We start from the raw sequence: 22,420 nt of genomic DNA on the forward strand, positions 1-22,420 counted from the left end.
GTGAGAGCAAAGTTTGACAATCGGGATAATGCCTAGAAAAACAAAAGAAAACCACTACAGTCACCGTCTAGAGAAGACGGATAGATGGACTATAAGGGTCGTGGCAAAAACCGGGACGCTGGGAACTCTGGGACCGGCTGACAGAAAGGGCCCCGAGAACGCCGCGGAAGGAGACGGAACGGCGCGAGCAGTAATATATATATATATATATATATATATATATATATATATATATATATATATATATATATATATATATATATATATATATATATATATGCAAGCGGGTGCCGCTTTTGGTCGCAGGTGCCACTGAGGACAAAATGGCGCGCCCTGCAAGCTAAAGGGACAGCGGCAAGCCGCGCAGGAGGACAGAACGGACGGGCCCTGCCCACCACGCCGCGAACACGACCGCAGTCACGAAACGACCGACCAGCAGCAGGGCAGCTGTGCCGGGGACGACACAGTGACCTCGTCCTTCGTCCCGAAGCTCGGCGGGGCTGGCGGTCATTCCGCTTCCCCTTTTATATCCGCGCACACGTATATCGCGCCGCCGTTAGTCGCCCGACGGAGGGACAGACAGACATTCAGTGCGCAGGCAATGAGCATTCAACAACAAAAGAAAAGAGCAGCCCGCCGCAGAACAAAAGCGCGCCACTCGCGCACGCACGCAGTGCGGAAGGGAAGGAGGAACCCATCATGCACCGGCGAAAATTGCGCGCAGCGCGACCGAAACGAATGGCGCAGGCCGAAGGAACAATGCAGAGCAGCACAGACTACTCATAGTAAATAAGCGCACCGCGTCTAGCGCCGGCTCAAATTACGTAATAAGCTCAGTCTTGGAGAGGCACCACTGTCTCTCTGGGAACGACAGACAAATCATGTCGCTGGATAAGCTCTACCTTTAGCGAAAACTTCGGAGCGGCAGTAGCGGCCAAGCAGCACAGATTCGCCAGGTAAGTTATCCAGTGACTCTTAATTGATGTAGAGGTCGTCATTAAACACAGTAGCTTGTTGGGCGAGTTGGTTGAATAGTATGTTAAAACAGCGCCAGAAACACGGACAGATAGAAAGACGAACACACATCCTGTGTTTGTCTTTCTATCTCCCCGTGTTTCTGGCGCTGTTAACATAAGGTCGTCATTAGTTTGCACTCTACCGATCGGTCACTTACAAAAAGAAAGTCAGCCCGCGAGGAGCAACTTCGTTCATCAACGCTACTCTGTATCCACGCAGACAGCCATGGCGCAACGGTCGCGGCGGCGTCTATGGAGAAGCAGCCACAGAGCGAAGGCGGAGCCGTCAGCGCCAGGGGACGCGTGCGCATTCCCACGCGGTCGACTGCCGCCGCGGTGCACGCAACTGCGAGGTTCGCCGTGACGCACGCCGGCGCTATACGGACAGCGCTGCAGTGTACGAAGGAGGAGGGTTAACGGCATCTGCCGCGGCGATGGGCACGCGGACAGACGCCACCGCGCATACCGGAGCAGCAGATCCGGCGCAGGCACGCCGGTCACAAAAGGGAAACAAAGGGGAGGGACACTGCATGGATGCGTCAGACGACGACCACGACGACGTTTGGAAGGAGCGGAATGCAGAGAGCAGCCACGTACTTACGTACGGCTGCGGGAAACGTTCTGGAACCGTGCTGGGCGTCAACAATACGAGGAAAACCACGCCAGTACAAGGAGCGCCGTGTAGGTGTATATGTAGTCAGATGACGGCGTGTGCACTCCAATTCACTGCAGATCATCACTGAACTCGTGCAAAACAGCATGGCACGCGAAACGCGACCCAGTCACGGCTCCAAAGCTTACACTGTGCATCGGCGTCCTCCAGACGTAGTGGCAGCCCGGACGTGCGTCAAAAGATCCCCCAGCTACACTGCCCGCGCACAGATCAATGGAGTCCCCGCACGCCATGCGCACTCGATTTTGTGCGACGCAGCCTGCCGCACTGTTATCGCTATCCGCATAGAACTAACGAATAGTAAAAAACAAAAGTCCCATAAGTGGCAATGGGACGAACCATTGACGACGCGAAGTATGCAAACGCGTACGAGTAGTACACCTCGGGCATGCGTACGACTCGGCACAGCACAGGGTACCGATGACCACAGCAATTATGTATAGGTGTCCAACGTAAAGGAGAGAATCCAGTCTCGCTAGGTCTCTCTCTTCTTTTTCTACCTTCCTTCGGCGCCGCATTGCTCAGCGAAGAGGAGGGCGCAGCAGACAGACACGTCCGTATCCGACTCCTCCCTCAACGACGACCTTGAGTGCAGCACGCGGAGGAGGATCAATGATAATAAGGGCTTAGAAGCGGGTTCCGGCTGCAGAACGTATCTTGCCGGACGCGTACATTCGATTCGACGGACTCCGCCACGGCAACCAAGCCGTTCATTTTGGCGATACATTTTTCTGGCCGCCGCCGCCGCGAAGCCCGACGTTCAGCTATAGTTCAGCGAATGGAGGCGGGCCTCTGCCGACGTCCCACGCCGGCGACGGGGTGACGGATGAATGGAACGAGGCTGCACTGAAGCCAATGGGAACGAGCGGGCCGTACCCACGCAAACCGCGGTGTGCTGGCAGGTGGTGCGCGAGGAAAGAAGGCTGACACACGGAGTCTGTCCGCCGGGAAAGAAAAGCTGCAAAGAAGCTGTGAATTGCGCCATCCGCGCTGTCGCACAAGACCAGTGGCGTGCGTTTGGAGGTCGTCCGATCACGGAAGACAATTCGTCTACCGCCTCCCACCGCCCCGGCATTTCGTTCCGGAGTACACACTACGGGTTTCTACCGAGTGGGCAACTGTCTGGCTCGAGAGACGTGTCAGAAATTGGATACGTGTTACCACTTCCTGAAAAGCTGAAACAGTCACCATGGTCCTCGAAGCGACTGTGGTCTCCCTAGGCGACCGTAAAAGAGCCGCCGGGCGGAGAGTTGGCGAAGAAGCGGCCAACACGCGCGCTCGCTCAAATGAAGCCAGAGGAGCGCGCACGGCGGCGGCCCGTCTGTGTCGAGCGCGCAGGCATCAATCAAGCGGCACCTCGTCCACGTCATTCACGCGCCGTCGCGCCCAAAGGGCTGCGCGATGGAGCGAGCCCGACGCAGCAGCAGAGGTCACACGTGCGTACGCACGGGAGAACGGGATGCGGGGGCGGCCGCGCATCGATCATCAAGGGCCACTCTCGAACGTCGTTTTGATCGCCGCCATGGGTGAAGCAAATCAAGCCACCGACCGCCTAACTAGGCCCCTCGTTCCCAACTCGTGACTTTATTCGACCACGATTCTCTATCTTTCTTACTGCTTTTATTTTTTTTTCCTGACCGCGCGTGTTCTGGGAAGGACAACAAGGGCCCGATCAGGCGCGGAGTGAAAAAAAACGCGGTGCGCTTTCTCGACAAGACAATGTGTCGGCATCCATCTTCGCCAGACTAAGGTGCGGAGAAGAGACAAGGGAAGACAGAAGCCTTGCGCAATAAAGAAACCTCGCGATTTATTTGCGCTGTTTGCGGTCGCCGGTGGTGGCACTGTTGTCCGCTATTGTCGGAATAGCCCGCTTTCTTCGTCTCTTCTGTCGTTTTCTCTCTTGCGAAGCCACCATACCGAGCAAACCCAAATACGCGCCCGGGCCAGGCACGCGATCGCCCTGATAAATCGCGATATCTGCCGCCCCATAAATATTGCGATGCCTCACCCAACGCACACCCCATTCTGTCCCTCGATTATTCTTCGTTCCGTTTGTAGGCACCACCAAGCTTTTATAAAACAAGCCCAGCGTACAAGAATTATATTTTGTCCCCTTCCTTGCAGGAAGCACAGCGGTCGAGGAGAGCGTTTCCCCATTCCCATCTTCCTCCTCCGACACTCGGGCGTACCATTGTGTCTGTCACGCGGCGCAGTGCCCATGCACAAAGAAGAGGGAAGAGGAAAGAGGGGGGGGGGGGGGGGTCACGACATTTCTCGTCGCCGCGCGCTGTCGCCTTTCTTCCTCCGCTGGTCACTGTCCTGCACCGCAGCGGCTACCGGCGGCGCTATGCACCCCCTCCCCATCCCGTGTCCCGTTAGTCACTGAGCGCTTCCTGCCTCAGAGTAGCGCGTGCACAGTGAAGTGCGACGGGTTTCAAGGAACTAAAAATAAAAACAAACAATGCAACCGCGAAGAGCGCGGGGGTCGCTAATGAAGCGCAGCTCGCCGACTCGACCCATGTCCTAGCCCAAAGCGTCCGGACCGCTGCAGCTGGGCCCGAGCCGCGCTTCCCAAGTATGCAAGTTATTTGACAAGAACAAAACGCGAAAGAACAAAACGTCGGCTTCCATGTTGATGGCAATAAAAGCAAGAATATCCGATGCCTCCAATTCATGCTGAGTCTCACCGAAGATATAAACATTAATTAGTAATTATTAATCAGTTAGTAATTAGCAATCAGTTATTAATAATTAATTAGATATTTACTAGGAATTACTTGTTTACCCGTGTTAATTAATGCCCAAGTAGTCATTAGTAACTAATTAATTATTGATTGGCATATGGCCATATAAGAAACGCATTTGCGCGTACTGTGGTGGTGCTCTGATTGGTTGAGACCTCCATGACGTCATCCGGTCCCGGCCAATCAGAGCAGCCACAAAAGCGTGACACTTTTGCCGACAACTATGAGGCAATAAAGGCTTTCGCCTGTAAAAAATGGCTAAAGAGGCAGCGGCGGGTGTTCGCAGGAAGCGCGCATGTGGCGCGTTTGGGAAATGTCCGCAGTCGAAGGTTCGAGTGCCCACAAACTTCAAAGCCAGTTAGCGATGCAGGCTAAAAAGCAACAACAGCAAAAGCGACAGCCGTCGAAACCTTTCACTTTAACAGCGGAATGACGCAAAAGATTTGCCTCTTCGTCCAGGGCTGCAGCGCCGCAACTCTTCTTTGTGAAAGGAAAAAAAAAAAAGGGGGCGGGGGGGGGGGGGGGGGGGGGCGGGCGATGGGAGCGGGTCATCGGCCCGCATGATGATGGACCAAGATGAAGCGGCATGACGGCGCAGCGCAGTAGCGGGAGTATCTGCGGACCTCGGTGTCCCGTCAATCCACCTCCACATCTTCGAGCGGCAGGCGTGCTGGCAACGGGACCGACAGGACGTGTTTTTAATCTTCTCTCTTCCCCTCCTCCCCAACTCTATTATCCTGCCGTGCGTCCCAAATCAGCGAGACGACGACACCTCGCACCAACACACAGCAGTGGAGAAGATTAACCGAAAGCGCATCGGAGAGCTCCATCCGCCGTCAGTAAAGCCGGCGTCGTCGGCGCACGGTCCACTGCGCTCGCTTTGGTGATGGTTCGATAGATTCGCGGCCAAACCGCAGAGCCGGATACAAGCGCGCAGACAAGCGAACAGCGGCAGCAGCAAAAGCAACGCACATTCCATTGATACGCCGGCTGCGCCGCGAAGTTTTTTTCTGCATTAGTTTTTGTTGCTCCCTTTTCGAGCCTTCTTTCGCCCTAGTCGCTCTGAGTTCTTCCCTTTCATCTCCTCCGTGATCCCGCTTGAGATCAAGTTGCGCGGCCTAAGTGTCGGCATCCGCTCGCCGATGCTGCATTGCTCACGTCACGAACGCAACCAAGTGTGCCGTCAAAGATCATCACTGGCCAGAGCGCACAAATAGTTACGCCAGGAGCCCCCTTCCCACACATATACACTTCCCTTTAGTTACCTTTCTGCAGTCCTTCAGCTGCAGTAAATAAAGACAAATAAAGAACGCGAAAAAGGGACAATAGCGTGTTTACCGCCAGGTAACAAAACGGCTCAGCTGCGGCGCGCTACGCACGGAGGGAGAGCGCGTCGCAGAGGAACGCGGAAAGTGCCCGCTCGCTCGCCTCGTCTTGCCATCTCGGAGTCCTCCTTCCAGACGCATCTACACGACGCCCAGTTGTTCTTTCCCGCCGCTTATTTCATTAGGCGGCAAGGGGAGAGCGTCACGCTTCTTTATTCGCACCACATTTGCACAACCTGCTCATAAAAAAAAAAAAAAAAAAAAAAAAAAGTTACCGTAGCAACCGACGCACACCCGCCGAAGGCCTGAGAAAGGTTCCCGTCGAAGTGGGCATTCAATAATTCAACATCATCAACAACAACAACGATGATAATAATAATAATAATAATAATAATAATAATAATAATAATAATAATAATAATAATAATAATAATAATAATAATGATGAATGAGCGGAACTCGCTCAATTCGAATTTCCGGTTTACTCGAACTGTATTTCGGCCTCGTCCACATCGAAAGACTCGATCGATGTTCAAACTTTGCACAACTCGATTAAATTTTCGCTTTTCTTCCAGCACTAATTTGAGTCGATTGTATGATAACGATAGTGATGATAATCGCATATCCACATATGGTCCACGGCAATATATATATATATATATATATATATATATATATATATATATATATATATATATATATATATATAAATGACAGATAGGAAGGAAACTGTGTAAGGAATTCATCCAGCACGCACGCGCAGGGATGCTTAAGAGGCCCTTAGGTTAAGTGCAATACCTGCCACAAAAAGCAGTCTCTTTTGACAAGCCACTAATTAATCACAATCTATACCCACTGAAACAGCTCTTTCGCTATATGGAGCATACACGGAGCAAGAGAACTTCCTCCGGATCGACCACTGGAATTTACCACGAGGCTACGCTCAGGTGGATGGTAGCTGCCACTAGCCTTGGCAGAGGGAGGGGCGGCAGCCTCAGGTCGATGTCGGTGCGGGACATTTTTCAGTGCGCCTCGTGACTGCTTGCAAACAGCTTCTTCGCAAAGAAAAAAGAAATTATAATAAAAATAAAACAAAAATAAAACAGCGTCTTTGGAAAAAGTTAGGTCGACATCTTGGGGAGGAGGGACGAACAAGGGTGCATAGAAGAATAAGCAGGGCTTCCGCGCTCTGCGTTACTATGGCGATTGCGCGAACAAGCCGTTCGTTTCGAGGCGCTGTACTGCGAGATACGCCTACGACTTCACTCTGAAGCGAGCAACGATATCTCTCTCTCTCTCGAAGAGTGGCATAGGAGCTGCAAGCGCGTTGCTCGCTCACTTCACCGCTGCAGATCTGACTGCGGCTCCGACTTTCCACATGCTGCTGCACCCAACAGGCGCGGTCGGCCGCCCGCAGCAGCTCTAGGCGCATGGCGAGTCTTCCTCGCGCGTACGCTTATGAAAACCGCCCGCAGCAGTAGCGGTGGAAGGGCGCCGACAAAGGGGTAGCGTGATCCCTGGCTGCGCGAAGGGGAGGCCAGGGACGACCGGGCGGCGCGAGCCAGTCGCAGCGAAACGACAGCGGCACGCGCGCGCTGGTCTTTCCGGTTTATGATACTTCGATTGAGCCCCGCGATCGCGCGTGCGGCGAAAGAGGGAGAGCGGAGCGCAGTTTAATACGCATATACCTTATTTATTTCTCGGCCCTGCCGCAGCTTTGCTCCGCACGTACAACGAAACAGCAGCAACACAAGAAAACCGACCCTCGACAAAAGCGGACAAAGACAAAACGATAAAAAAAAAAAAAAGCATGCAACATGCACGACTATAAAGATACAAGAGCACGACAGGGTAAACTGAGACCGTTGGCGGAAGCGACGTCTTCGTCGCCGTCTTTGTCGCGAAGGCAATCTTATGCACGCCAGCCGGCATTTCATGAACCCAACGAATGCACATACTGGCGTAGTAGAGGCGAAAATGGAGAGAAAAAAAAAAATTACATTACTCACGTCACACGTTAGCCTGGCGTTCCGCGATCAGCAAACAATCGCCCGGCACGATTTAGAAAAAATAACCGGAGACGAATCTTGGTCGACGCGCGCGACACATCAGACCGCGAAGCGAAGGCAAACAGCCAACGCAGGATCGGAAGCCAGTAGTGCATGCACGAGCAAGAATGCGATGAAAAAAAAAAGAAAAAGAAAAAGAATAGCTTCGTTCTTGGAGAGCCAAGGGTGAAAGGGTGAACCGACACACATGGATACGATCGGAGACTAAAAAAATGTGCATCCATCATTGCGACAGGGCTCTTTAGTGGACCACCTAGTCTACGCTCAAGTTTCGTCAATTTCCTTCAGTTGCAGCGAACATTCATGGAATTCCGTTCACTTTCCAGCAATTCAGGGCTTTCAAACCATTTGAAAAGCATTTCTTAACGACACAATTTCACCAAACGACACCACCAGGAAAAATTTAAAAGTGAGCCGCGCTCTTTTTGAGGCAGGGACTCGTATATGACTTGAAGGAGGTGCCGCCCGGCTCCTCTAGAAATGCAGTAAATGATAAATCGCAAGCCTCCTATCAACGCGCAGCTGAACTTCCTCTTAATAAACGCCTGCATTAAGTGGACTCATAGTACTGGCTGCTTTTGGGGAGCGATTTCGTGTGACGAGTATACAACGCGTGTCAGTAGTTATATTGTATGGAGGACCGGCATAATTTCGACGTCTGAACGGTGCGGAGACACCTAAACCGTGTCTCTGCTCAATCGGAATCTCTCGGACAATGCCAGTGAGGAAACAGAATTATGCTAGACATGCGTTACCCCGTAACTGACAAGCGCTATATCCTGCTTTAGGTAGCGTTTGCCGCAAAACAGCCCCAATCAAATGACTATATGCAGCTGTAAAAGTGTTCGTGGACTATATGCAGCCATGTTGGCTGCAGAATCTAAAACGCAACGTTTTATGTTTAAAACGAGCTGTATTAACTGAGAATGCAGTAGCGTCCTCGACGCATTTTGATTGCAGCCTCGACGCGAGCGGCGCACTCGTCGGCGCCGGAGTTACATTCGAGAGAAGCTGAAGAAGGGAGTGATAAAAGGTCAAAGTATGCGTATAAATGGAGGACTCTGGATTGACATCCACCACCAAGGTCCTTTAACAACCGAACAGAACACGGGCGTCTTTCGTATTTAAACTCCGAATTCTAAACGATGGCCGCCGCCACAGGCGGAGCTGAGCAGGCGCGGAGGGTCAGGACACGCCCAAGTCAACAAACAGCGAGGGTAGCGAGGGGCGCCTCTGTAACGCCGCGAAAGGTTGAAATGTAACAATACGCGGACTGGCGAAGTGCGGGCAGACATGATGATGATGATGATGAGAAGGAAGTTGAACGTGCGCTGGAATTCTATGAGCACTGGCGTGCGCTATGGCTGGGCAGGCACACCGTCGGCGTGGAACGCTCGCGTCCACGCAGCCGAAAAGAGCGAATTAACCCAGAACGTTCGCCGGGCTCACAGAGTCCTCCGCGAACCAGTTCCCTTTTCGGCCCTGCCGACTCGTTTTCGGCGCTAAGCGACCGTTACACGCAACAACTCTTGAGCCGGCGCGCGCATGAAAGAGGGAGAAGACGAAAGCATACGCGCGCGTTCCGAGTGAAGGAAAAAGAAGAAAAAAACTGAATCGTGAGCGTAACGTGGCGAAGAGATGAGGCTTGCACGCGCATCGTCGTATTCATCGACGACGAAAACGAACTACTTGCCGCTCCTCCGCGGGGAAAGAGCCAGAGGAGTACGCTCAGCACCTCCCTGACCTGCCAGACACCTCGCGATCCACCAGCGGAAATACATGCAATCGATTACTACTTAAATCCAAGGAGCTAGAGTATAATAAAGTAAAACAAAAAATGTGCTGCATATTAGCCGAAAGGGGGCAAACAAGAAAGCACTATAAACCAGAGGTTATACTATATTCAAGTAGACTGACCCACGCTTAAAAACACAAGGTTTTATGTACTGAGGTTTCGCCTTGGGACCAGTCGTTATCCACACGCACGCACGCGCGCGCACATGCACGTACGCACACGCACGCCACATTTTTCGCACTATAATACACGGATTATACATGTTGAAAAGCAGAGGTTTCGCTTGGTCCGGAGTATCTATGAATCTTTTTGTCAGATCTAAAGAATATTAACAAAGCTGTCATGGCATGAAAAATGTTGCCCAGCTGCACTTGTGGCATTTTACTGTGCCAAGTCATATAGTCAAACCATCTCTGATATGCTATCCCCATACATATGCAAGCTAACGATACTCATGATGGCTGCTTTCATTCACAGTGCATGGACATGCTTCAATCTTGGATAAATAACACCAGGCACACCACAGTCGCTATTATCGAATGGCTGCAATGACTCCAAAAAAGGGAGACGTCTTCATGACAGCATTCAAAATCAGCCCAATCGAACATGAGCAAGTACTAAAGTTGAACTAAGTAGCGACGGAAGAATGTGATGTCAGTGAAAAGCATGCACAAATGAGGGCTGCAAGCCTGAAATATTTGAGGGAAAGGCCAGCATGGATGAAATCACGAGGGTGAAGGACACCGCCTTCACCAACCTTGACCCTGGACAAGGAGGTGGGGAATATGGTACCGACTGAAGAAATGACTGGTTGCTCCTACTATGGCTCCAAAAAATTATGTACAGAAATTCAAGGACACTGTGTTGTAACATGCAGTGTTTACGACTGAATAACATGATAATATATTATGATAATATATAAGATAATATGATAATATATAAGATAATATGATAATATATAAGATAATATGATAATATATAAGATAATATGATAATATATAAGATAATATGACGTGCTCAACAGCCTGGGTCGGTGGGTCCAAGTGAGCCGGAAAGTATACACTGGAAGACAGGTGCCGATTGTATTCTGCCTTAAGTGCAGCGCAGTGGCATATACAGTCATCACCTATACCTATACCTAAACCATCCTCGCACAGACCCTGGGCCTGTTCTCCTCCTCTATAAACTTCTACAATAGAAATACTTCCAACTTCCAATATTAACTGGTCTGTAGGAGGTCATTGACCCCTAAACCAAGCCATCTACTCATATTCCTAAACAGCTACCCAAGCCATTCAATCAGGCAATCTTCCCTCCCTCCTTCTCAAAGGCTGATCGACAGACTGGCTGAAGTCGGATTACATGGGCAACTTATCATGTTGGGATAGCAAGTAACAAGCTGACAAATCAACTTGCCTGCTAAGCTTTACATCGGGCAACTGTGATCTCTTGGTCATACCCATCATCCAGACTTGAGGCCCTTCAATATGATGAACAAATCAGCATACACTACAACAACCACTGAGAAAATATACTATTTCATCACCTAACTCTGAACTGTCCACCTCATCCATTCCTCTCCAATGCAACCCCCCCCCCCCTCCTCTATACACTGCCTAGGCCATATCTATAACGTCATTGGGCCACAGCTTCATGTTTCAAAAGTCAAACTCTACACCAACCTGTCTCATTGTGTTTGAATGCCAACACCCACAAAATCACCGCATTACCTCTACGCATTCCCTAGCTCATGAAGTGTTTTGCTCGCCTCGGATCAGCTGCAAGACATGCTGGCTCTCATGTGGCAAGCCGACTACCAACTAAGCAGCTGAGAAAAGCTGAGTAATTAAATGTATTGTCTCTCTTGTGGGCAATAAAAAAAAAATCTTCTTTTCAGCTGAAATTAATCCCCAGAAAAACAGTACAGCTGAAGTCAAAATTGGCTCCTGCAGACAATACACTAGACGCAGACTATAGTAAAGAAAATATGCTCTCTTTTTAGGTCACCACAGATTTCACATACTGTTTTTAAGACGAAATCCTTTTTAGGCTCATGGTGAATATCTCGCGTCTGCGAGATGTGTCGGCGAGACGTTTCAAAGGTTCTCACTTCAACATAGTAACAGAGCTCTTAACAAAAGCAATCTTGCCACCATCACAGAGTAACCGGGTGTCACGCCTTGAATTGCTCTTTCAGCTTATTAACAGATACTATAACACAGATCTCAGGGAAATACTAGTTTTTTTTTTCTTCTGGTTATGCTACTAGGTAGAGACATAGTCGTATAATAACCCCACTAACTGCACGTAACAACTGTTTTAAGTATTATTTCTTTCCACAAACTGTCAAAGAGTGAAATCGCCTTACTGATGACCAAGTGTTGAAATCATCACTGTCGGCGTTTGTTGCAAGCATTGTTTAAAAAGAAAAAAAAAAAAATTACAGACCGCCAACTTCGAGCTCCTTTGATCTGATTTGTATTGATTTGTTTTCGTTATTTTTTTTTTACCTGTGTTACTATCGTACTCTTCACATATTTACTGTGCCCCATCAAAATCCCCTGAGGCGACTGCAGTACTGATAAATAGATAAAATAAAATAACTGCTCCGGTAAGGGCGTCACAATAGGTTCAGGCAATGAGCCCAAAGAAAAGAAAGTAATCAAACTGTAATGAGTACACAAAAAAGCAAGACAGAGGAAGAAAAGAGGTAGACATAAGCAAAAGAGAAGGAGGAAAGGCTTTCGCCATTAAGCTCTTAAGCGAAGCTAAGTGGAATTACATTACATATGCCACAGTAAAGAACTAGGCCAATGTTGATGAAGTCCTCAATGAATATTACCTGTCCACTTAGCTACATCTTACAGAAGGTTCCTGGGCAATGAGCAACTTTCATGAAAGCACCAACCAGTACGTGCTTGCACACAAGCTAGGAGGTGCATGCAATCCAGTTTGATCTCAAACCAGGCATGCCATCGCATCACTAGATGGCCCAGCGATGAAGTTTCGCCTGATGGGGGTCTAGTTTCACCGGCTCCAACCAGTGGAGCTGTGTCCTGGGCACTTGCCCCCGACAGTACATGCTGCTCAGGCAACATTTTGCAGCTATCCTAAATTGATTGGTTACTGGCTTACTGATTGGTTTAAATAAATAAAATAAAAAAACAAGCCCACAGAATTCAGTTTTCGAAATTCGGCTTTAATCGAACAAGGCCAGGACCATGCCTACCATAGCTAGCTGACTACTAAGTGGGCGTTACGCTCAGTCAAAGTAGGAAATTAATAAAGCATGGAAGCAGTGCTGCGGTGTGAAAGCAGTACTGTTAGATTAATGCCATTCTGCATTTTGAGGCATTACTCCTACACTCAGAAGCCTCTACTGACGGCGACACTTCAACTACTCGCCATCTGCTAGTGCTGTTTGGTTGTTTGTTCTGATCCCCCTGTTAGGCCATTTACTCAAGTAAGTCTCTCCACAGCATGAAAGGACACTAAAGCGAAACCATACATAAGCCTCACGAAAAAAATGTCATGTTCTATACCCTCGGCGACTCCATGGCAGTTCCATCGTATCCATCAACATGCAGACCATGTGATGCATAGCCCTCTCACCCAGCTTAGTTCGACAACCAAACGATATATATACCCCCAAGCTTCTAGAAGTAAATTTCCACTAATTTATTTTTGTCCGATCCCTTCATGATCTACCTTACTAACAGCGACACCACTTGTTTTTACAAGCAAAGCTCAAAGTATACCAGTTGCAGCTTTAAAATGGGAAAGGGCAGTTGCACAGTACAACAACAAACGATATGTAGACCCCCGATCCCTTCATGATCTACCTAACGGCGACAGCTCTTGCTTTTACAGGCAAAGCTCAAAGTATACCAGTTGCAGCTTTAAAATGGAAAAGGGCGGTCGCACAGTACGACAACCAAATGATATATAGACTCCCAAGCTTATAGAAGTAAATTTCCACTAATTTCTTTCTGTCCGATCCCTTCATGATCTACCTCACTAACGGCGACAGCACTTGCTTTTACAAGCAAAGCTCAAAGTATACCAGTTGCAGCTTTAAAATGGAAAAGGGCGGTCGCACAGTACGACAACCAAACGATATATAGACCCCCAAGCTTCTAGAAGTAAATTTCCACTAATTTCTTTCTGTCCGATCCCTTCATGATCTACCTCACTAACGGCGACAGCACTTGCTTTTACAAGCAAAGCTCAAAGTATACCAGTTGCAGCTTTAAAATGGGAAAGGCGGTAGCACTTTCTCACCACAAAATTTTTCTGAAAGAAGAAAAGATGAAAAGCCCCATTTTCTTTTCACAAAGGAACTCAAATTCACTAAACAAACAGGACCACCCTCTTCCAAATGCCGCCTCCAGGAGTCACGCATTGATCTACCCTTACTAAGCAGAACCATATGCACAATAACTACTACAAAGCCAACTGGTTATGCTGTATGTAGATTATAACAAACTCCAAGAGACTTTTGACGAGACATGTCTACTACAATATACCACCAAAATAAACCAGCAATTCATTACAGTTCTTTCTGAGTGAGTTGGTACTTACTGCACACGGTTATGCTGTATGTAGATTATAACAAACTCCAAGAGACTTTTGACGAGACATGTCTACTACAATATACCACCAAAATAAACCAGCAATTCATTACATTTCTTTCTGAGTGAGTTGGTACTTACTGCACACTAAAAAGTTACAGCACAAAAAATGAGACCACACACAGACAGTGGGGAGGGGGTTATGATCCTGTTTGTATGAATTATTATTTGGTGACAGACAAAAACAAAAACTTGGTTCTTAAATAAACACTGAAAAAATTTTAAAAAATAAAAACTCCAATCCTTACCCATGAGCTAAACCCCAAGAAAATGAAAAGAAAACAGATGCACTGCCACCATTTTGCCTGTGTTTCGAAACAAATCAGAGCAGTTTCTGTGCATTCCTCCTATGATAAGACTATGTGCACTGAACAAAAAAAAAAAAAAAAAAAAAAAAAGAAAAAAAAAAAAAAAAAAAAACAGGTGTGCTGCTAAACTTGACACTGCAATGTCATACAAGAGGGAGCATTTCAAGAATGTTAGCCCCATCACTGAAATTTACTGTTGCGCGAAATGAATAATGGCAATTGCTTTTAGTGATCTATTTTATCTGTAGTTTCATTCTGAAATAAAAATTTAATTATTTCAGTTAAATACTATTTTACCATTATTAGAAGTACAAAGCACTGAGTGAATACGTTATAATCTGCAACATTTTCTGGCAAAGAAGCAGAACCTACAGAGCCAAAACATGCCCCTTCTTCCTAGGCAGTAGAATACTGTCCCCACTTGCAGTTTCTCAATATTCATTCTGTAAGGCCCATTTCTACAAGAACAGACATATTACAGCATTGCAAGTCAAAGACGAAAGCTATTTCCTTGACTGCAACAAGTTTTCTAGGCTCTTCTAGCTGCTAGAACTTCGACAGACGTCAGCAGCTTCCAGGAAAAGCTGTCACCAAGCATAGCATCATGCCCTCCTCCCATATTTTAAAGCCGTGTTGCGAACATTGATTCGCAACATGTTTTAATATTTCGTCCTGGCTGAGTCACGTGAACGCTCCTATTGAGTTTCCGTACACCGAAGTGACGCTTCTGAGTACACTAGTACAGACACGCTGACGGAAAGTGAGAATATGATACAAGCGCTCGCCTCCGATTCGTGTAGAATAACCCAGTAACAGAAAGTATGTAAAAACCACGCCGACTCCAAATCCTAAAACCGTGGGCCACAAAAGATTACAAATGCCTGCAGGGTTCCAACGTTGCCGTTTCCGGCACCAAAGAACTTAAGAAGATTGCGGAAAATTGCACGGGAGCCTCGGGTGTCCGCAAGCACCTGACCCTCTGTAGTTGTAAACAAATGAACGCCGTTTAGAAAACACGCATGACCTCCCCCCCAAGCACTAAACAAGGCTGCAGTCCAGCCGCGTCCCGCGCACGCAGGTGCGAACGGTGTCATCGGAAGCGAACGAGCACGCAGGTGCGCGGCACCGGCGCGCTGCAGCGATATCGGCGCCCGCCTGCTCAGAAAGTGAGCTTTCCGGTTATTAGAGGCTGGTTGTGAAACTGTCCTTACCATTAGAAGCAGCACGCCGCGCGATTAGGCAACTCTACATAGCTAAGCAGAGCGGAGGAATTCGCTGGCAACGTTACCAAGCGCGTCGACACTACAGGACGAAGTCGGCCAGCGCGCTTAGTATGAAGGAAGTCCAAGAAAAAAAAAAAAAAAAAAAATGTCGAAAGAAACCAAAAGCACTGGACTCACCTCGTTGAACGCCATGTCGGTGTTAAGTGTCGCGTAGACGCATCGACGAAAGCGTGCCCCTAGGTTCCAGAGGTCATTTGCAAGGGAGCGTCGGCACAGACACAGGCCCACCTGAGCGACCCAACAGATTTCACCTGGAGAGTCAGTCACTCCTACCGAGCAGCCCGCGATCCCACGACGCCTCCGCTTGTGGACAACTGTTGCGCCGAGGCGTCACTTCACAATTCCGCCACTGTGGTGAAGGCTTCCTGCACTGCTTTTGCACCTTGACAGGGAGCAGAATCGATGCGACGCGGAGGAAAACGTAAAGATGCGGGCACCGATAAGCCTAACAAAATATACGCGATCAACCGGCGGCCGCAGACGACTTGGTTTCGAAAGCTCCACTGTCAAGAGTTGAATGCGTCCGCTGCACTATGACATATACGTTTATGCACTCCCGTCACTGTGGTTCATAGTGCGTACAACACGCGACAAAAAAATGCGCTCTACTCAACTCAACACGGTGCATCGGATCGAACGAAGTAACCGCAAGACGCCATGACAGCAAGTTTCCATTAGGCGAATGGACACAGTAATGGCACCGGAAATAGAATGCGCAGCAGTTCGCAAAATGCCGGAACGGGTTTGGTGTCTGCCGAGTAAAAAGTAGTTCTCAACATGAAAGCAGACGAAAGTCGTTGTTACTAAAACATTAAACTTGCAAGGATTACTTTACCAATTGTTTAGTGCACTATTGTGCAGAAAACGCACATTTCTGGAAAATGTGGCTCTGAAAATGTCAAATTGTAATATTTTACTTGCGTAGAGGGCGACCTCTATGAGCGCTGGGGAAAGGTGGTCGACTTGTCGGTGTGGCCTGCGGTGGTTTCGACTGCGTTCGTGCGAGTTGTAAACAAAACTTTGCGTAAAATTTTGTGCATGTCGAGTATGAACCTTTCAGCGTTCTCAAATGAGAACTTTGACGCGAAGGAATGGATCAACAATACGTTCCGTGCCCCAGAGGCCCAAGAAAACAAGGAAGCCTACGCTTCCGAGGTAGCTTTCAAGCTTCAGCTGTTCATTCAGGAGATGAACAGTGCTCTCGAAGAGACCGCCCAGCAAGTTCAGCAAAACCTGCCAAGAGTGCTTCGCGAGGTCGAGACAATGCAACAGGAAGCAGCGTTACTAAAACTGCAGATGGCTGCAGTGCAAAAGGACATTGCCAAAGTAGAGCAAGACTCTTCCACTTCAATGAGAACGCTTCTCGAGTTGGACACGATCAAGCTGCGGATGTTGGACGCCAATAAGGCACTCAGGGAAGCCGATAACTGGACGACTCTTTCAGCTGATGTCGACCAGGTTTTCCAAAGTGGTGATGTACAGGTGATCACAGAGAGGCTAGTGGGCCTGCAGACAAGCCTCGATATACTTGTAGACGTTCCCGACTATGAGCAGCGCTTGCAAAAGCTGGAATCGCTCAAGAACCAGCTGGAGGCCATGCTTAGTCCACTTCTGGTGCGTGCATTTACTACACAGTCTATTGAAGCCGCGAAACCTTATGTGCGGATATTCTCAGACATACAAAGAATGCCACAGCTGCTCAAGTATTACCACAATTGCCATAGAAATAGGCTTGTTGAGGCATGGCGCAAAATCGTTGAAAGTGAAAGCGATGACACGTTTCTCGAGTGGCTCAATAATTTCTATGACATCCTTGTTGCTTCGTGGCATTCTCAGGTGACATGGTGCAACCAAGTTTTTCCCGACCCGCCGGCAGTATTTATACTCTCCGACGTCGTCGTTGACGCAATCTCAAATCTCGACCCTAGCTTGCAATTTTGCCTGGAAGCCGCTATGAAGCAACAGAACGGTTCCACGGTTTACTTGACCGAAGTGATTCAAGTTTCTGAACAGCTTTGCAAAAGCCTTGGTCATTCCATATCAACTGCTAATCCTGACTTAATGTCTAGTCCGCACGTTGTCGCTCTTATGAAATCCGTTTTTTCCATGTTTCACACTCACCTCGAAAACTACGACAAATTGGAGGAAAAGTGTCTGCTGGGAGAACTTTCACTTGTACCAATACAAAGCGATGACATACGCGATTCTGTAACCTTGTTGTCGGACTCAGTTCTCAAATTGTTTGGACTGGCCAAAGAGGCAGAAAAGCGTTGCAGCAATTTTCTTCATGGATGTTCGTATCCCGAACTTCTCAAATCTATAAAAGCACTTTTCCGTGCCTACTTTGAGCGCTGCCAGGCTGTTTTGGTGCAGTTGAAGTCTACTTCAAAGCAAGATGAATTGGACAGCTGGACGATGTTTCAGTACGCACTTAAGTGCATGCAAACGGCCGGCGACATCTCACTTCAGCTTGGTGCTTTCGACAAGAGCATAACTGCTAACATCAAAACTGCACTAAAACAACTCCATGTTCAAAGAAGCCCCATTCATGAGTCCGATGACAAGAAAGGCAACATCCTAAATGACCATGTATCATTGTTGTTGTCATCCGTTATGCAGCGCAACTTGAGGGACTTTGCCACGCAAGTGCACCTCGAAGATTTTGTTGCATTCCCCGAGAGCATGCGGGCCATCACAAAGCTGTGTGCAGAGTTCACCAAGTTCACTTTCGACACCGTGTTTGCAGAAGTTCAGCGCCACTTCAGTGGCGTCCCTTCCCTGAAGGTGTGGTCTCTCGAGAATCCAGAAGGTGTTCTCGCGACAGACTTACCAGCATTCAGTATTTCACCCATGGAGTACATCACGCAAATAGGCCAATACCTGCTGACCATACCTCAGCATATTGAGCCATTCATTGTTGAAGAGAATGAAGCCCTCTCAACTGCATTGCAGCACAGCAACCTTCCTCATGTCATCGAAGGGATCAGTACTGACCATGTTGCAGACTACCTCCTAGGCTGTGTCGCCCAGGCTACCATGTACACGTACATCGATACAGTCATGCAAATTGAAAGGCTGACCCGGCAGGCATCAGCACAGCTCGCCACGGACATCAGCTACCTGTGCAACGTGCTGGATGACCTTGGTTTACCACCACTGGAGAGCCTTCAGCATCTGGCTGCCCTTCTCAAAAGCCCACCTGAGAAGTTTGCAGCTGTTGCAGTTGGGAAGCCTAATCAGCTGGTGCAAACAGTGCGGATGATGAGGGGGATACGGTGACTGTCACGGCTTGGCCCTGATGGTGTTGTTTGAATTAAAAAAAAATTATGCTAATATGCTTGCCCTCATTCTCTCGGGAGTTCTGAATTTGTGCAAAATCAGACCTGACTGTAGTGTATAGGCAAGTTTCAGCTTTCGCTTGATCAGCATAATTGTACTGTAAACCATTACTAGTACTGCTGTTCCAACAATTTGAAAGCAATGACATATTTAGTGTATGAAAGAAGTGCAGCTGTAGAGAATTTTAGTTTTCAATCCAATGAATTCAAGCAGTAGGGATGACAGTTTTAGTTACCATTATTTTTATTTTAGGTTTTGCGAAAACGTGAAAGTTTGTGAACTCTGTGAGACAAGAACATGGCATGCATTTGTCCTATGTTCATTTCTGTGTTGTCAAATTTGTGGGAACCTATATACTAAATTGTACCCATTGGCTCAATTAATGGAAAATTTTGCAAGAGCTTCACCTGCTCCAGAATTTGTTTACAACTTGCATAAAGTGCTTTTGGCAATAGTTGCAAGAACAGCATGTGTGTAAAGGTATGCAAGTTACAAGTAATAGAAAACTAAGGCTCGGCTGCAAGTTTGAGGTGCTGTGAGACAATCATTGTGCATGAATAAAATATGATTTGAAGTTATTCACAACTCGGCAGGCTCCATTGTGAAGCTGATCACTTGCTGTGTATGCACTGTCATCACAAATTTCAATTTACTGTTGCACAAGCTGGTCCACAACATTGGCATCAAATAAAATGGATCTGTTGCATAGCTGATCTTATTGAACTAATAGTAAAAAAGTTTATGTAAGCTAGTACATTCTAATCTTAAGCAATGCGACTTCCATCTCTGAGGATTTAACACTGATGTTGCGGATAGCTGCAGGTGCCCAGACTGATCTCAGGCATTGTTTATGTAAGGTTTGGTGAACCATCAAATCTTGTTTACAAAACGAGGCCCGCCCAAAGGTCTCATCTGTGACATTTCGGTACCTAAGCATAGTATCCGCCAGTCTAAATTTCAGAATGTTCCATCCGGCTGGATCAAGTGTGGCAAAGACAATTTCTTAATGAACACACTACTTTAAATGCAAGATTGTTATCTAAATCATTTCACGACTTTTTTCACAAGTTCCTTCTTTAAGCAGCCATTTGTGCACTTGTGTGCGGTTTGAGAACACACCCATGATGGCTGCCTTCCTAAGAAGTCTATTCTTCTACTTGTGGTTTGCTTCTACTGTAACTTGTTTGATATTCTTTGAAAAAGACACCAATAAATTTGCTGAAAAATACGAGAGCATGCACATTCATTCAAAACGCTGAGCACATTGCATTCAACTAGATATTGAGTAGAAATGTAGCAGTATTGGTACAAATGTCAACACCTACCATTCCATTTCATCATCATCATCCTCAGCCTGACTATACCCACTGCAGGGCGAAGGCCTCTCCCATATTCCTCCAATTAACCCGGTCCTGTGCGAGCTGCATCCACTTGATTCCTGCGAACTTCTTAACCTCATCCGCCCACCTAATTTTCTGCCGCCCCCTGCTGCGCTTTCCTTTCTTCGGAATCCAATTTGTTGCCCTAAGCGACCATCAGTTATCCTTTCTTCGTGCTACATGTCCTACCCATGCCCATTTCTTCTTGATTTCCACTAGAATGTCAGTGACTTGAGTTATTTCTCTGACCCACTCTGCACGTTTCCCATCTCTTAACGTTATCCCTACCACTTTTCTTTCTATAGCCCTATGTGTTGTCCTCAACTTAAGTAGAACCCTCTTTGTTAGCTTCCACGTTTCAGCCCCATAGGCAAGTACAGGCAAGATGCAACTGTTGTATACTTTCCTCTTGAGTGATACCAGTAAGCTGCTAGTCATAATCTGGGAGTGCTTGCCAAATGCGCTCCATCCCAGTCCTATTCTCCTTGTTATTTCCCTTTGATGGCCCGGATCTGTGGTTACTACCTGTCCTAAATAGACATATTCGCCTACTATTCCAGTGCTTCGCTACCTAAAATAAACTGCTGTTACTTTCCTAGGCTATTGAACATTGCCTTAGTCTTCTGCATATTGATTTTCAAGCCTACCTATTTACTTTTCCTGTCTAGGTCATCAATCATTCTTTGCAGTTCATCCCCTGAGTTACTTAGCAAGGCAATGCCGTCAGCAAATCGCAGATTACAGATGTATTCTTCATCTACTCTTATCCTTATGCCAAACTGCCCCCATTCCAAGTCTCTGAATACTCTTCTAAGCAAGCTGTGAATAGCCTAACACCTTTCTTTATAGGAATTTTGTTACTTTCTTTATGCAGAATTATGGTTGCTGTGCACCCTCTATATATCTCTTCCAGAACTTTCACGTACGGCTCGTCTACACCCTGATTTCGCAATGCCTGTATGACCGCCGAGGCTTCTACTGAGTCAAATGCTTTTTCGTAATCAATGAATGCTATGTATAAAGGCTGGTTATATTCCGAGCATTTTTCTATCACCTGGTTGATGGTATGTATACAATCGATAGTAGAGTATCCTTTCCGAAAACCTGCTTGATCTTTTGCTTGGTTGCAGCCTAATAAGACAATCAAAGATATCAAAGGAAGCTTCTGTGCTAAGATGGGCGTGATAAAGGACAAACGAGGCAAGGACCTCACTGAAGCCGCAGAGATAAAGAAGAGGTGGCAGGAATACACAGAAGAACTGTACAAGAAGGACCCGAATGTGCAAACCCAACATAAGACGGTTGTGGTCGCTGATCTCGAGCCGGGCATCCTGAAGAGTGAAGTTGAATGGGCCTTAGCCAGCCTTGCTAAGAACAAAGCTAGCGGAATTGATACAATTCCAGCTGAGTTGCTTCAAAACCTCAACCATGACGCTGTTAACATTCTGCATACATTATGTCAGAAGATTTGGACAACCCTGCAGTGACCACAGGATTGGAGGAGGTCAGTTTACATCCCCATTCCAAAGAAAGGCAGTGCCAAAGATTGTTCCAACTACCGCACGATCGCGCTTATTTCGCATGCTAGCAAGGTGATGTTGAAAATCCTCCAAGGTAGGCTGCAGCAGTATGTGGATCGGGAGCTTCCGGACGTGCAAGCTGGGTTTCGCAAGGGCAGAGGAACTAGAGACCAAGTTGCCAACCTTCGCTGGATCATGGAAAAAGCAAGAGAGTTCCAGAAACCCATCTACTTCTGCTTTATTGACTATGCGAAAGCGTTTGACTGCGTAGATCACAGCAGATTGTGGCAAGCTCTCCAAGAGATGGGAGTTCCAATTCACCTCATCTGTCTCCTCAG

At 47.6% G+C, this 22,420-nt stretch overlaps 2 protein-coding genes across 2 annotated transcripts in view; one reads left to right on the forward strand and one right to left on the reverse strand.

Annotated features, from left to right (window-relative positions):
* GckIII (Germinal centre kinase III) overlaps positions 1–16,538 on the reverse strand; it is a 124,476-nt gene extending 107,938 nt beyond the window's left edge. Inside the window, exon 1 of the mRNA XM_084594077.1 lies at positions 15,962–16,538. Within this exon, the coding sequence (XP_084450203.1) occupies positions 15,962–15,976 (15 nt within the window). The 5' untranslated portion in view covers positions 15,977–16,538. The remainder of the gene's footprint in view (positions 1–15,961) is intronic.
* A 236-nt stretch (positions 16,539–16,774) lies between these two features.
* Positions 16,775–19,426, forward strand: Cog7 (conserved oligomeric Golgi complex subunit 7). Its single transcript, XM_084594075.1, has one exon. The coding sequence runs from the start codon at positions 16,883–16,885 to the stop codon at positions 19,121–19,123; it is 2,241 nt and encodes a 746-aa protein (XP_084450201.1). The 5' UTR covers positions 16,775–16,882; the 3' UTR covers positions 19,124–19,426.
* The last annotated feature ends 2,994 nt before the right edge of the window (positions 19,427–22,420 follow it).

Source organism: Amblyomma maculatum, chromosome 2 (genome assembly GCF_055883805.1).
Source record: "Amblyomma maculatum isolate TAMU_Amacu chromosome 2, ASM5588380v1, whole genome shotgun sequence".
Lineage (NCBI taxonomy): Eukaryota > Metazoa > Arthropoda > Arachnida > Ixodida > Ixodidae > Amblyomma > Amblyomma maculatum.

Bases quoted from the DNA above. Each gene is read 5' to 3' on its own strand.
- Cog7 (XM_084594075.1), top strand. From the start codon at position 16,883: ATGTCGAGTATGAACCTTTCAGCGTTCTCAAATGAGAACTTTGACGCG.